Source organism: Serinus canaria, chromosome 12, assembly GCF_022539315.1.
Source record: "Serinus canaria isolate serCan28SL12 chromosome 12, serCan2020, whole genome shotgun sequence".
Lineage (NCBI taxonomy): Eukaryota > Metazoa > Chordata > Aves > Passeriformes > Fringillidae > Serinus > Serinus canaria.
In genome coordinates, this window is record NC_066326.1 from 7,281,048 (window position 1) to 7,297,110 (window position 16,063).

At 40.7% G+C, this 16,063-nt stretch overlaps 1 protein-coding gene across 1 annotated transcript in view; it reads right to left on the minus strand.

Annotated features, from left to right (window-relative positions):
• The window catches only part of PTPRG (protein tyrosine phosphatase receptor type G), a 383,561-nt gene that overhangs the window by 23,349 nt on the left and 344,149 nt on the right, over positions 1-16,063 (minus strand). The window contains exons 14-15 of the mRNA XM_030227885.2: positions 15,038-15,129; positions 2,805-2,896 (exon numbers count right to left, since the gene is read on the minus strand). Of these exons, the coding sequence (XP_030083745.2) occupies positions 2,805-2,896; positions 15,038-15,129 (184 nt within the window). The remainder of the gene's footprint in view (positions 1-2,804; positions 2,897-15,037; positions 15,130-16,063) is intronic.

A 16,063-nucleotide genomic window follows, 5' to 3' on the forward strand; every position in this document is an offset into this window, starting at 1 on the left:
TCTATATCCAAGAAAGCCCAGCTATCATCAGACAATAAAGCTGGCTACTTGCACTACGATTACCCAAAGGGAATAAGGATTCATTTCAGATGTACTTTCCAAGGGAAGATTTGTGAGTTCAAAGTCCTTTTTTCCTCTGCACATAAAATGCTTCCTAAGCACATTCACAAAATATTTAGCTGTATTTACAGCTCAGTTTAAGAGGAGGAGGGAGTATTCACACAATTTACTTTTAAAGGAATCTTCTTCCTGTAAAAATCAACCTAACACAGCCCTAAATATGCTGCCAAAACCACAGGAGGTGACACAAAAATCTAGCAACAAACAAGTGGAGGATGCTCACCTTCCACATTGGGCAGTGTATGTGTGTGCCTAGCTTAGTCTTTCCTTTTGCAGGTTCTACCTTAAGCCTCCTGCCACAGAAATTTCTGAGGAGATTTTTGATCAATTTCTTTCTCTTTTAAACAAAATCCCATGCAGTGGCTGCCTTTGGGAGGATTTATTCTGCAGTATTGATCACATTATTTCAGCATGTCCTCACCTTCCTCTCCTCTTCCCCTTTTAGCTGTAAAAAGCTGTATTTTTTTGTATGACTGCAGAATCCATCACCTCTTTTCAAAAGTTCCACAGACTTGAAGGCACGATATGGCTGTGGTACTTTCCACCTAAGGCTAGCAGCCCTGGATTTTCTGTTTTAGGGGAATCTTATTATTTCTCCATAAAACATTAGCTAAGTCTTTCCCACAGCTGGCAGATGCCACCCCAGCACACGGACCATGGATCTGACTGGATGTGGGAAGCTGCACTGCAGCCACTCCAACAGCTACTGAATGTAACCTTGGGTTCCACTGTCCCTCAGCCACTCTCCAAGCTGGGGCTCTGACCTTTGAGTCAGTTTGGGCACTTGAGAAACATTTCACATATAGGTTCTGTGAAAAATCCTGGGTTTCAAATCAGGCCCATGAGACCTCAGCAGGGCAGAACAGCAGCAATGAAGGGGAGCTGGCTGGTTCACCTAAAGAGAAATCACCTTGTTCCTGCTACTCCTTACTCCAGCAGGAGATTTCATTTCCATTTAGGAAGCTGAGCCCTCAGCTATGGAGAAATAAATGTGGAGTAGCTATGCTGACTTCAAAGCAGACACTCCAAGTTTTAAGCCAGCACAGAGAGCAGAATTTGGTGCACGCAGTGCAGCCAGAGGAGTTTAACTCCCCTTTGGAGGGGACCCTGTGCTCCCCAGAATGGGACTCATTGGCCAAAGCTCTCTCCAACTAGCTGCCACAGCACAGCACTCACAGCAGGGAACTCCAGGAGGAAGAGGAAAAAATAAGGCTATTAGAGCAGTGTTTTTCTTTGCTAAAACACAGGCAGAAGGTGTCCAACATTTGTTAATAGCAGTGATTCTGTGACAGCTGAAGCAAAGCTTGCTTAAAGCCAGACCAAGTTTACAGATGTGTTGTTGATTATTTTGAATAATTAAATGGTGTAAAACCCAGCTGTGATGAATAGCACTGGGGTCACAATTCATAAATAATTGAGAAGAGTGAGTTGCATTTGAACATCCTGATCAAATTCTGCTCTCTGGAGAATAAATGTTTGTCCTGAATACCATCAACATTGTTAAATGCCTCAATATTCCTGCTCAGCCATCCAGCTAGCAGTCAATTGAACTAAATCACTTTAACACCTTACACATTTGCCTTCCTCATGAATACAAAATGTTTCTAACTTACACAATGCTTTTTTGGCATCAGACAAAGCAGACACTCTTTATAGACAGTAACCAAACAGCAACAATAAACGTTTTAAATGATCCCATTAAAAACAATTTCTGCATACAATCTTGTCTTTACAGTGCAGTAAGCAAAGAAGCTGTAGATATAAGGCCACCTATTTTGGTTCAGTGCCTTGTTTGTAAGCAGAGCTGCTGCTCTGATTTACAGGCAACAGGCAAACACACTTTCTTTTGCTCATGGGGAAGCCAGAAGTGCAACTCCATGTGGTTTCCCGGGGCTTCTCCTGTTTCTCAGTGCTTCCAAACATTCAGCAGTGACTGATTAGACTGAGTGAAGGAAAAGTCTGATTCTACTGTCTTATGCTGCCTGATGTGTACCATGCTTGCATAATATGGGTTGGGTAACCCAAAGGTAAAAAACTACTTTCACTCCACTTAAATTATTTCCAAATGGCAGCATATTTATAGGTCAGAATCTGTTCTACACAGGTAACAAGATGCAAATTCAAAAATAGTCACATTAGGTAAATACCACCAACAAAACCCCAAATCCTTTTTCCTTGGTTTTACTGGAACAAAATAATCAATGACTTCAATAGCAGCCTCTTCTGTCTGAACAGAGCATGAACAAGGGCTCAAGGAACTAACCCAGAGCTGGTTTTCATCAAAGACCAAATTCTACTACTTTTATTCATTGCAAGCACTGTTTCACTCTGGAGATATATGTCTTTTCAGATGACCAAGAGAAGCAAATTCTGGAACAAGAAGAGTAAAACAGTTGGAAGAAAACCCTCAAGTTAAAAATGACTGTTTGCCTATTTAAGAAAAACCCAGGAGGGCTCCCCCTTAAAGGCACCTAATCTGTGGTGGTTAAAAAGATGTGTAAATGTCCAGTCCCACACTGCTCATAGCTGGTAGAAAATTGGTATCATCCTGTTTCTTCTGATACATTTGAGCACTGCATTTACCTGACATGACAGCCTCACACAGCTGTCACATGGTCCCCAATTATTAATACACAATTAACTTTAGGAAAACAACATTTTATTGGTGGGTCATTAAATCGTACCTCAAAGTCTTCTGAGAACCCATGCTGGTTATTAGAATACAGCTCACTGATGTGTTTAACAAACTGCTTGACTGGAATTGCTTCCATATCATCTGTGGAAAAAAAGGAAAGAGATACTCAGAGTTGCTCTTTGTTTCATACCTAAAACTTGAGGAGAGGAAGTCTTCACTCGATATCATTTAGATCAGAGTTCCCAGGGGCAGAGCTAGTTCAGTATGCAGTAATAAGAAATCTTGATAAATCTGGCCAGTTTTGAGGTAAACATTTCATTGTGTTTCCAATTCTAAGCACTACAATTATAAATCCTGAGAGCCTGTTCCCTGGGATACTGATTTACAAACACTTTAAGTTCAAGGATAATCAGCTCTTGCTCAGTTTGAAGATGGCCATGGATGGGATGAAGAAACCTCCTCTCCTTTCACATTATATAAAACGAACAGAAGAGATCCCAAATGGGAAAATTCAGTTGACAATTACTCCCAGTAAGTTCTATCAGACTGAGCAAACACACAGGCCTTTCTTATTAAAGTTATTAACTTTTTTCCCCTTTCATACAATAACGTAGAATCCAAATGGACTTATGACACTGCTTCTAAGCAAAAGAGGAGGCAAATACAACAGCCACTCTGATTTGAGTTCTCTCTCATGCCAGACATTATTCCTAACATTGAATATTATTGAGTATCCCACTGGACCATTTGCTCTTGCACAGCACAGGGCAGTGCCACCCAATATACCAATAAATCACCCTTATATGTCTTGGTACAAGAAGAAAGTTGAAGGCTCAAACTCTAGACAAACAAGACTGTTTTGAGCACCCAGGACTCCAGGCAGATTCTAATAAAGCTGGGGTGTAGGATGGCTGTCTTATTACTCTATTTAGCTCTCAAAAAAGGCCTGGATATTGTTATGACCACCACTGCAGTTGGTAGAAAAACTGTGCTTGCCAAGATTTGCCAGTTAATATTTTCAGTCTGGCATTTAGAAAATGCAAATTGCTATACAACTGTGATTACTTTCAGCATATGAAATAATCTATTGCCTGATGGCTACTATTGTCTGATTGTGTGATTTTATGGCAATACCCTGTATTTATATAATCCATTTAATATTCTTCTGAAGATAGCATCTAGGTTATGTTTACTCCCAGTAATTCAGTGGTGTATTTTTGCTCCCATTTAGCAGGCATATGGTTTGGTGCTACAGCTGCATTATAATCTGGATTCTTTTCCTTTTAAACATCTACATTATGATAGAAAAAATCCAAATATTTCTACAGATACTTAGCAAAATTTAACGATAAATAAATAGATGTGACATTTACTGTATTCAGAGTGAAAGATCTTTGGCAGCTAAAACCTCTAAGCTGTCACATACGCTTTTCTTAGCAAAGGGTATGAAGATCTGTATGTGTAAATGAGGTTCTACTTTGGCAAGAATTTTATAGATCCCTGACAATCTGATTTCTTTCCAGCTGATGGCAGTTAATATTGACCATGTCATTACTTCTCTCCTTTTATTTTATAAGGTAACGCTCTAAGGTGGCTTTTTGCATCTATTGACATTTTCAGATCTTAATCAGCTCTCTTCTATTTTATTTACAAGGGCCAATTGTTAAAGATATGTTTGCAATCTGGTCACCTCACAGTATAGTAATGCTACTTTAATTAACCACATGCTCATTTACTGAATAATACAGAATTCAAAACATTTGACAAGTGTATGCTCTTCTTAGCAAAATGCTGCAGCCTGCAGAAATGCTGGCATTTAAAAACATTTAAGTGGCAACATTTATTCTATATAATATTGGGAGTATCATAATCTCATAACATTTATATCAATATTTTCACAGCCAAGACATTTGAATGGAATGATCTATAGGAATCCTAGAAATCTGTAGAAAGAACCTGTAAAACAGGTCTTTTCTCTTCTGAAAAGTAACTCATACATCCTAGATTTCCTTGAAAATAGCTTCTGCTATGACAGCAATTGCACTTAATCTCACAAGAGAAGCTCCACAGTTATAATTTGGGTTTTTTCCTTGCATAGTTTTAGCTCAACTGAGACCAACCAAGGTAAAGGATTGGCTGCAGCAGACCGGTGTGTCCAAGCTAATTTTGCAGAAGGCAGAATTTAACTTTAATTGTGATCTGTGAGCCAAAAAATACATTAGAGATAACATGCTCTCCAGTCCATTGAATTCCCACCAATTTCAAGGATGGGTCTGCACCAGAAATCCATGGCAAAGCGTGGTTAGTTTTCTTTTTATCATCATCACTGCATGGTGGCAGTGTGTCTCCACCTTTATCCCCACTGCTACTTCACTTCTCTCTTGTTAACTGTCCTTTAGTGCTTCTCCTCCCTTTTTCCTCTTCTGCATTTTCATTCTAACTCCTTCCAGAAGCCTTAACCCAATGCAGTTTCTTACCACATTTGATGACATGGGTAAAAATTACACATTAAATAATTAATAGGAAATATTGCTGACATATGAGCTCGCTGGGTCAGAGGCAAATGAAGGTGCCCATCATCTCAGGAAAACCATGCTGGAGCAAATATAATTATTACACATCAGAAAGACTTAAATCAGGACTGTAAACATTAGAAACTTAAAAAACGGTTTAAGGTTTCCAGCTTTCAAACTGGTGAGGTAACATGGTCCAGCATGGTCTGTGACAGGGACAGGCACAGCCCTGAGGGGATGGGTGGTAGGATGTGGCTGGTCCTCCCTGCACAGCCACTTGCTCCAGCTGATGGCCACAGGAAAGCAGCTGCACAGGAGATAGCCTCTCACATGAACCAGGGCAGCAGGAAAATGCTGAAGCAATCTGGGCTGGAATTTTTCTATTCATAACCTCCAACTCCAAACTCCTGCCCAGGAACACAAATCACTTTAGCTGGATACAGGCATGCTTGGCCATGGGCAGCTTGCCAGGTCTCTGGTAGAATGTGTGCTAACAGCCCCAGCACTCTGGAATGGCCTGAGCTGGCAATACCTGGAGATGGCTGTGACCTTCTCCAGGAAAACCAACAGATGTAGCTAGATGTACAGAATCTGATTTCCTTTTAGCTATCGTCAGCCCAAAGGCTTTGGTTAAGCCTTCTTTCCATCTTACAGCAAAAAGACTTAAATGACTGTAATTCTTTTAGTTGATTGAAGAGATTAATGGAATCCTATAATGGCTAATTAGCAGCTCCACTGCTCTGTGCATATTCACTTTTGTACTATATACCTTATCCCATCAAGAAGCTGGAGTGACATTGATATTGTCAGTGCAATCCTTACATTTTGCAAAACCTACACATTATTCAAAGAGAAAGGGAGGTGTTTTAATAACATACCTTCACCTCTAACACTGCAGATATAATTACATTTCTGTCTAGCTTGGGTTTAGCCATCTGTTTTATCAGTGTCAATAAAGTGATTCTGGATTTACTTCACTGTGAAATATGAGCTGAATCTGGCACCATAATAACATACTAACCCTTTGTGTTACACAGAGAAGGGAGTATACTCAGATGGACAATATTTTAGTAATATTTTTTTATAATCAGACACTGCCAAAGCTGACACATGGTGGGGTATGTTTAATTTCTGTGCTAAATATTTAATATATTGGAGGAGTTCCCATCTTGACTTGCTGGCCCAAGCCAAGCACCTGAGAGGAGTATCAAATGAACCCAAAGGGGAGCACAGGCAGCTCATTTCCTGCCACAAAGAGACAATGCCAAGAAGAAAATAATGTTTGTTTAAAAAAATGACTGTAGAGGAAAACCTTCATAACACCTCCTTTTTAAAGAAATGGCAATTGCAAATGCAGAATATTTAACACATTCCTTTAGAAGACAGACACCTTCAAAAGAAGCCCAAGGCACATAGAAGCAATGAGGTTGGAACAGGGTTACATTTTAAGTTCAGATAATTAGTAATCCTACCAGGAAGGATTTTCCCATAGCTCCCACTTAATAAGCTGCCTTTGTAATGTTAAAGCAATAGGGGCCAATTTTCAAAGAAAAATAGGATATCCTATCAGAAATGACATTTCCACATAATAGGGTCTCAGATTCATTTTGATTCATTTATAGTCTGAGAGCTCACTGGATAGTTTAGTGGCATTGTATTGGAATAGATGGGTTTGGGTCAAGAATTAATGAAGAAGGTCAAAACCAAAGTGCTTCCTCATATTACCTTTATTCAGATGGAGTTTTGGTGTTTCTGAAGACCATATGTTTGACACATGAAATAGTCTTGGTAAGAAAATTCTCCATATCTTTTGTTCTGTCTGTAAAGGCTTTCTGTTCTTCAGCTATTACCTTAGCCAGCCTCATAAATCCAATATACTCCCTGCATCTTATGCCTTATTCTTAATGTGAAAGCTTATTTGGTTGGTTTGTGAGTCCCTGCACTTTGGTCTCTCACTTACTAAGCCACCTGGATTCATGTGCCATGGCTGTCACGTGCCTTGTCCATCTGCTCCCACAGCAGCCACTGAATGCTCTGTGCCATCCCTGCATCCCAGGAGCAGCTCCATCAGTCCTCAGTGTGCTCTTCACAGCTAGCTCCAGCCAAAGAATGAAGGGGTTCTCCCACTGCCCTCTCCCTGCTTGGGAGGCTGAGCAGTGATCTGAATCCACCTGCTGAGCTGGCTGATGACTGACTGGAAGAAAGGATTTCTTGATTTGTGGGGAAGGGGAAGAATTAGTTGTTGGTGAGGTAGGTGGGTTGATCCTACTCATTAGGATGATGAATAGTGAAGTGACAGAGAAACTTCTCTTTCTGAAGGCAGCACAAACCCAACTTGGCTCATGATGATCATTAGACCAGTGACATGGTTAGGGACATTGATCCTGAACATAGAGAATCCATTATGAACAGTGTATCCTTGCAGTTCTCATTTTCTGCAAAAAAAGTCTTCCCAAAATATCTACCAGTGGGATTGTAACAGGACTGGATTTGATCTCTTAACTCACTGAAAAATAACATATATGAAAAATGCTTTCCCATGTCCATAGCAAATAAGCACCTTTCACACTAAACCCTGGGATGTTACTTCATCTTTCACTCTCTTACTCTCCATTCCTAGGAAGAACATTGAATGCAATGACAGGATTTTTTAAAATTTATTGTTAACCACCTTCAGTGAAGTTTCATGGGTTTTTTACTTTTTACAAGGCGGGATGAAAAAATTCTGCATGCATCTGGAATACCTAGCATCAAAATTTAGGATGCATTTCACTTAAAATGGAATCTAAGAGCCATTGCATGAGCTACAATACATACAAGGCTGCCAGAGCTATGGCAGCAGGAATAACCATTTGGAGTGTGATATTCTGTCTCTACAAGAGTGGCTGAGCATATAGAATACTGCAAGGATGAATAGCACACCCTGGGGCAAAATTCTGCCCCAGCAGAGGTTATTAAAGAATCCCATCAACTCAATTGTCCACCTCTAGAGAAAAGCTTAGACAAAATTATTTAAATCTGCAGATTGAGCATCCATTCCAAAGTGCACATACTCAAAAGAGCTTGAAACTTCACATGCTGCTCAAATTTTGGCACAGATTGAATCTGAAATGCTGAGCAGACAGAAATAGTCAGCCCCTGCCCTAAGTCACCCAAATACTGGACTCTACCAGTAATTCCACATGTAAAACAGGGCAGGGCCCAGCTTTCTTCAAACCATTGTAGATTTAATGCAGTTGAATTATACACATTTATATTGTCAGAGCCTTTAATTCTGCAGTATACTGGCTTTCATTGCTTAACTATTTAAAATAAGAATGCAACTGAAGCCATTGTATTTCAATTGCAATAATTAATCTTTCTGACTGATTGCATTTATGTGCTGTATAAAAATTTCCAGAAAGATAATAACAGTTTTATTTGTTTAATGTTAGTATCAATTAATTTATGATAAAACAAAGTCATTAAAAAGCCTTAGTATTGAGAAGGTATCTGCCTTCTGGGGAGATCAAATCTCCATAAATACTATAAAGACTATGCAGTAGGTTTCATTCTAGGACAACAAAATACCTGCTGAATATCTCTTAAGGGTGGCATCCTCCTGAAGTCACTGACCTCAATAATTAAGACAAATTATAAATTAAAATGAATTAAGATGAATAAGAACTCATTAAGAGTTGATTACTGTGGGTACTATTCCTCATTATTGCTCACTTCTTTGTAATCATGTAATCATGTGTTTATGAAGTGCTATTTTTAATAAAAAGCACCTTTCAAAGTGAAAAGGCATGGAAAACACTTTGAACACATTTGAAAGTCCTGGAAAGATGGGCATGCTGAAAGAAAAACAGGAGTTCTTTCAGCAAGATAATTGTTATCTATTTGTTATAATCAAGTCAAATGAACACAAGGGCAGGCTTCTGATAAAGGGAAGACATATGAAAAAGCAGAATATGAAAAACCACCTGTGCAATTCTGAAACTACATTCATCTCTCTTGCTTCCAGACTTAATCTACTACAATGCTATTAGCCATGTGTCAGTCAGGAATATAAAGATGTTAATGATAAAATTTTATATGTGTCAAAATAAGAGCTCACTTTAAATCTCTTGTACAAAGATTAGGTTATCATTAATTATACATGTAATAGCAATACACTTCTTGCCTTTAAGCAAAAAGCCAATTTCAGTCCAAGAGAATGAAAATATGAATTCTCCCTTAGACCAGATATTAAACATAATCTTATTTGGTATTGCCAGCTAAGGAACACAATTTTAGTCTCACACATTTCCATCCTCAGGTCCTAGTCCTGCCATCAATTACACACAAGCCTTACATTTGAGCTCATCAAGATCCAACTCCAGGGCTCTGCCTCCCAGTGTAACAGCTCTTAGAAAAGGATCAATCTGCATTTCACATGGCCACCATAAAAACAAATTCTTTTGGGTTGTAGCCAACCCCTGAAGCCTCCACTAGAAGAATCACAACTCGACATCATACCATAAATTCCACAGTGTACTACTGCAGGAGCAGGGCTGGCACCAGAGTAAAAGGAGGGTGGATGTTCCCTAAAATACCTTGATGTTTTCTTGGCTTCAGAGGATGGCTGTGTTTGCCATATTGCACTCATGAATTTAATTGAAGCTGAAGATAGGTACAATTCACAATATGGTGCTGGAACATAAATCCACAGGGAGCAGAGAGCAGGAATAAAGTCTTAAGCAGCTGAAGAGCACCACCTCTGTGCTCAGTGAAGAGCTTCATGCCCTTGAGAAAGAAGCCCTTGGCTGCAGTTCCTGTACCTCCCAAGGCTCACTGTGCTCAGTGCACTGTCACTGTCTGTCCTGGGCTCTGCTCTTGAGCTCTGGGGATGCAACTTGAGACAGCCTCAGCAGAAAACAGTAAGATACCTGTGCTGGGAACTTGCAGTTTCCTTGTCAAATGAGATACTCACTACTGTCTCTCAACAGAAACAGTCTGTCAAAGGGTGGATGCTACCAGAACACAGCAGCTGAGCCTGAAAAAACACATCAAGTCTGACCCCTGACATTTTTCAGGAAAGGTTCAAGGCACTATTCAAGTTATTGAAGTGCTAAGAATTAATAAGATGGACTCATGATGGGACTCCTTGTAACCATGAAGAGATAGAGGGAATGAAAAAGGGTCATGGGTGCCCTGGCCTTCACACCCTGGTGGGTGGGAGGTGGCAAAGCACCTTTTCATTGCTATTCCTCAATTTCCTGGACTTGTACATCCATACTGAGACATTCTTGGAGAACCACGAGTGTTTCTCCATCAGATTTTGTAGTTTTTAAAAATACATTATTAATAAACTCCATGACAAGTTAAAAATTATTTTACTGTCATTTAAACCTAAAACTGAACATACCATGATCTGACAACTGGGAAATGTTTCTGAAGTCCTGTAGTCTAGACACAGCTGAAATGATTGGCATCACCTCTGCGAAATTTTACTTATAATGAAAATATAAGACATTAAATACTTCTGGAAAATATGGTAAATGTATCAGCAGCATTGGCCAGCTGATAGGTCAGGTCTTTATGACCTGTGCTTCTCTGGACTATGGTCAAAATTACACAGACCTTTGAGCTTTCCCATCAGGTTAAGCCTCAAGTACCTCTGTACTTGCCTCACCTCAAGTCCTACTGACATCAGTGCCACAGCATCCATTGTGCCCATGGGCTGGGCAAGGAAGCAGTAAAGTCACAGCAAGATCCAGAAAAATGCTCCATCCAAGAGCAGGAAAACTCTGACACAAAGGAGAGGAGGAGGTTAGAAGTGGAATTTTTATTCATGTCACTGTTTGATATCATCTAAGTTGCACAGAGCTGCCCTTCTGCAGTGCTGTTGGGGAGCAGGTCTTGCTAGGAGAAGAAAGGAGAACTGCTAAGGGATGGATGCATTTTGGCTTCATGGTTGCAAAACATACAGGTGTGCAGCTGTGATGCTGCTGCTGTTGTTACTTTCCTGACTCTACTGGAAAGGATCAAGTTTAGAAAGATCCAGAAAGTCAGTCAGATACTGACCCAGCAATAGGAAGACCATACATTCAGAAACAAACAGAAGCAGGAGCAGCTTGGCTGAACGAGATCCTGCAAAGAGCAAATGTTTTAGAGAAGGGATCCAGGCAAACATGATGTGTATGTGGCCAAAATTACCTGAGCATGGAGACAAAGAGAGAAGATACAGAGAATTAATTTTGTTGGGCAGAATGGCAGGGGAGTTTTCAGAAATCTGCCATTGATTACAGATGCATAACTGTTAGGTGCAAGGCTTATGTGAGTTGAGATTCATACCTCAGATATAATATCCAGTGGGTGACTCAGATAATGATAACTCCTTTGTCCTGTGTTTCTCTAGATCAAGCAGTGCAGATAATTATGAATAAGGATAATGATATGGATCTCAGGGAGAATTTGCAGATAGGCACCTATGGGTGATGTGGCTTCCTGCACAATAATTATGTATGTAGCCAAAGGAAGTGAAATAGAAAATGGATAAAATGATTGCTCTGCAAGAAGATTTTTAGATGTCACATCTGAAAAGTTGTACTGCGTGCCTATAGCAGGCAGCTGGCAGTCTGATTTAGAGCTCATAGACCTGAGGAAACAGAGGGTTTGCATAAACAAGAGAAGGACATTGTGCAGAAATAAACACAAAAACTACCTCTGATTGTGCCAACAGGTCATGGAGCAGAGTAGTGGAACACAGAAACACCAGTGCTCTTCTGGAACCTTGAGCTGTGTCAGGACCTCACTGTGCCTGGACCAGCCAACCCAGACCCACTCAGTTCCCTCTGCCCAGAAGCTCACTGTGTGCTGAGATGGGTCTTGGCAAACCTACTGGACATCTTCAGCCACTCGGCTGCTCTAAATTGCCATCAGTGTGGCTGCTTGCTCTTAAGCAAGCGTGGAAGTTGGTCCACTGAACTGTAGGAGGTAGAGGCACAGTCCCACAGGGACCCAGGCAAATTCCTCTTGTAAAGATGGGGCTTCACAATCTAACAAGGTTACTTTAAAAAGCCTGTTTCTGTGAAAATGCCACTTGCATTTTGCTTCTAGTATCAACATGGCAAGTAAGACTTTCTCACACCCTGCGGCAGCTTCCAGAGGAAAAGTTCAGAGGCTTATCATTTCATCAGTTGCCACCAGTTTAAAGGAGAATTTTGTCATTTCATGTTCTTAAGGCATTTCAGTGGGCTGTCTATGTGGGAGCAGCAGCTGACGTCAGGGAAGGCTGTCATCTAGCAACAGGTATATGGGGGAAACCAGCCCACTTCTACTGCTCCAAACAAGGCAAATGCCGCCGAGAGCTCCCAGATCTTTCAAGGCAGTATCTCCCATATTTGGAAAAAGCCAACATAGCTGGAATTTTTCTCTACTAACTTGAGCCTCATGGCTGAAAGTATCCATGTATTAATGACTAGCCCTGTACAGGTAATAGGTGATACACACAGAGGGAGGTATTACAGAGGGGGGTTGGCTTTTGGTGGCCTGAATAGCTTTAATGTCAGTGTCAAAATCTTCAAATTCACCAGTTCATTCTCTTTTAAAGTTTTCTGGGCATCATTCAACTTCAGATTAAGGCCTCTCCATTTGGATGTCTGTATGCAGGGGTTTCTCTATGTCCATTATATCCACAAAAAATGTTGTCATTAGATTGGGAATTCAAGGGTTGGATTCACTGTTGTGACCACCTAGACTAAACCTCTTTCTTGATGTCCCTTAAGGCTCATCAGCAATCCTTGCAGATTTTTAACTACAAAGCTGCTCAAGGTGTCCTGCAGCATTTGCTCAGGGGATGCCTTAATCTGCAGTGCCCCTTATCAGGGGTGGGCAGCTCTGTCTCAGCATTACTGAGTCTGTGCACACCACAGGGAGCACTGCAGTGACAGTAGCATCACGTACCTCACTGCTGTGGTCTCTCAGCCTGGCTTACTCTAGTCATGGGAAATGTCCCCAAAAGACCATATTCTGTTCCTAGTCACTTTCTGTTATGTGCCAGAAGGGCTGCTGGGGAAGCACTGGTGCACATGGTGCCCTGACAGTACCTGCTGCCTGCATGGTTTTAATGGAATTTCTTCAGCCTACACTACAATTCATATGGATGTACTCCAGTCTTAACGGACTGACCATCAAAACATCTCTGTGCAACAGGGAAGAATCACTGTCTCAGCAACACACACTGCAGCATGAGAAGATGGAGCTTTCTGCTGGTTTCTTATATCTAAGAAAAAAATTGGCTCAATTACAGTAAAAGTACTACACATTGGCCAAAGAGGTTTTTGTCTGAAGGGAGAATTTGTCTCCTTCCAGTGCCTTGTAGACATAATCCCCTGGGTTTATGCTGTGCCAGAGTCCAGCTTAGCCCGGCCTGCCCTTCCCCACAAGCTCCAAGGAGGTACCACAGGACAGCAGACATGGTGGGACCACTGAACTGACTGCCACAAGCAGTCCCAACAGGCATTTTTTCCCCTTGGTTTCAGAGTAGGAAGAATGGGGTTTTCCAGCTATTTAAGTATTTCTGTGAAAAATAATCACTGATGGTCTAAGATTCAAATCTGTCACCTCCTTTACCCTAAAGGAGAAGGATGACTTCTTGCTAAGGACATAAGGTGGCCAGGACTTGCATTTTAGTTTCCAACAGAAAGGAGAGGGGACAATAGCACATTTTCTTTATTTTCAGTGGTACAGCATCAGACTGCAAGGCAAACTGCCTAACACTTTCTGCAGGAATGTAATAGCTGACCTTTTCTACTAGTTCCCATGGGTACTTTGAAAGACTCTTTCTAGAAATAAGTCACACATGTCTACTGAATAAAATCAAGGAAAATATAACTGGACTCTTTCACTTTGCTAGGAAGCAAGTTTCTTCAGTGTCTCAGAAAAGGCTCTGAATGTTTTTTTGTAAAATGAACCTAATTAGCTACAGATTGAAACCCAGATCGATGATGCAGATACAGAAAATGACAAGGAAACTTAAAACACCTTCAAGAAACAAGTTAAAGCCTTTGACAGACTGAGGTCAATATAACATTTCTGGTACCTTAATTCTGCCTGTGAGCCTGCCCATCATCAAACAAGGCAGCGGCTGCAAAGGCCACGCTAACACCAAGCTGCTCTCTGTCATCACAGCTTCATGGCAGCTGCATCTGCACTTAATAATTCCCCAGGGAAATGCCTCATGAAGAGAGAATACACTATACACAGCTTCCAGCATCACTCTCAGTATAGCTGAGAGGAGAATTTGACCTTTGGAAACTTTATTAATACCAAATTAACAGATGGCTTTGGACTTTGAGATTGTTTGCTTATGCCTGTGTCTCACTGTCCTTTCTGAGAGCCCCAGATTCCACCTCTACACACAGTGAAAGTGGGGGCAAGGCCCCAGTCTCGAGAGAGCAGGGGAACTGAAAATCCCTCCTCTGCAACCTGCCCTGCTGGAGCAGCTGGTTTCACCCTGGATGCAACGTCTCAGTGTTTTCAAGACTTGTTACTCATGTTTTTGACATTTTGCAAAGGTTATTCTGAAATTTCTATTAAAACTAAGTGGGAGAGGTGTCTGTGGAAAAATACAGCATTGGCACTCGGAGCCCCATTACAAAGCACATTAAATTAAATGAAGCAGCACGGATAGAGCAAATTTCTACCAAAACCCCATGATTTATCACAAGCACAACCTTCCCTTCTTTATGTAATTAATCCAGACTCCAAGTAGCACAAACACAGGAGATTAAGCCAGTCTTACCTGGAATAGGTATAATGGGAATACTTTCATTGGGGACCACACGGGGGGAACTGCTGTCCTCCACATAGAAATGAGCAGTCTGAAAACACTTTCTGTTAAAGAAAAAAGAAAAAAAATAAATTCAGGGTGTGAAAAACTGCTCTCTGAAAAAACTTTTGCACATGTTCTGTTTCTCCATTTCTGTTCCATACTTTCAGATGTTATAATTTTAAAACACATGAAAACATATGTTTGTTTTCTACAATTACAATTCTTATTCTAGATTCTGATGTGCTCTAATTCACTGCCATCTGACATCCACCCATCATAAATGCCTCTATACATTATTGCTAAGTACTATTGAATATGAAATTATAATAATAAAAGTTAGTGGCTGCAAAACAGGTTTCAAATACATCATTCAGAAAGGAATTCTGCACACAAGAAACACATTCAGCATACAATTCAAGCCCAAATCCACCTAGGATACTCAATTTCCAGGGAAAATACATTTACTGTAAAAGTTTCTGCTGTGTAACAACCACCATCTGTAACAGCAGCATCTGTAACTGCTTCATATCATGATGTTCTGCTAAGAAAGTTATCCTTCAAACATTAAGGTTTTTTGTTTGTTTGTTTTTTAACACTAATGCCATATAACCTTCATCCCATCCTCCTCCTGCAAACTTGTATTACACATGCTGGTACACAAAAATCCAATAGACACTTCCCTTGGGTCCCAGGACTCCTCTCTAAAAAGGCCTACAATGAAGAGCAGAACTTAAATCCACCTGACTCCTTTTTTTACCTGTATTTAATGCAAAGCAGAGAGCACAAGCTGGTCATCACAGAAAAGGTACTGAGTAGAATAACATCAAGAGATCCAGGGAGACTCTGCATGGTGATGTTAACTGAGGCAGGGTTTTCCAACGCCAGCGTCACTGCTCATTGCTGACTTAATGAGCTGCTTGAGGCTGGAACTGAATATTTAATGAGCCTTGCTTGGTGTGAGCAGCTATTGTGGCAGGAGAAGGGTCTGCTCTCATC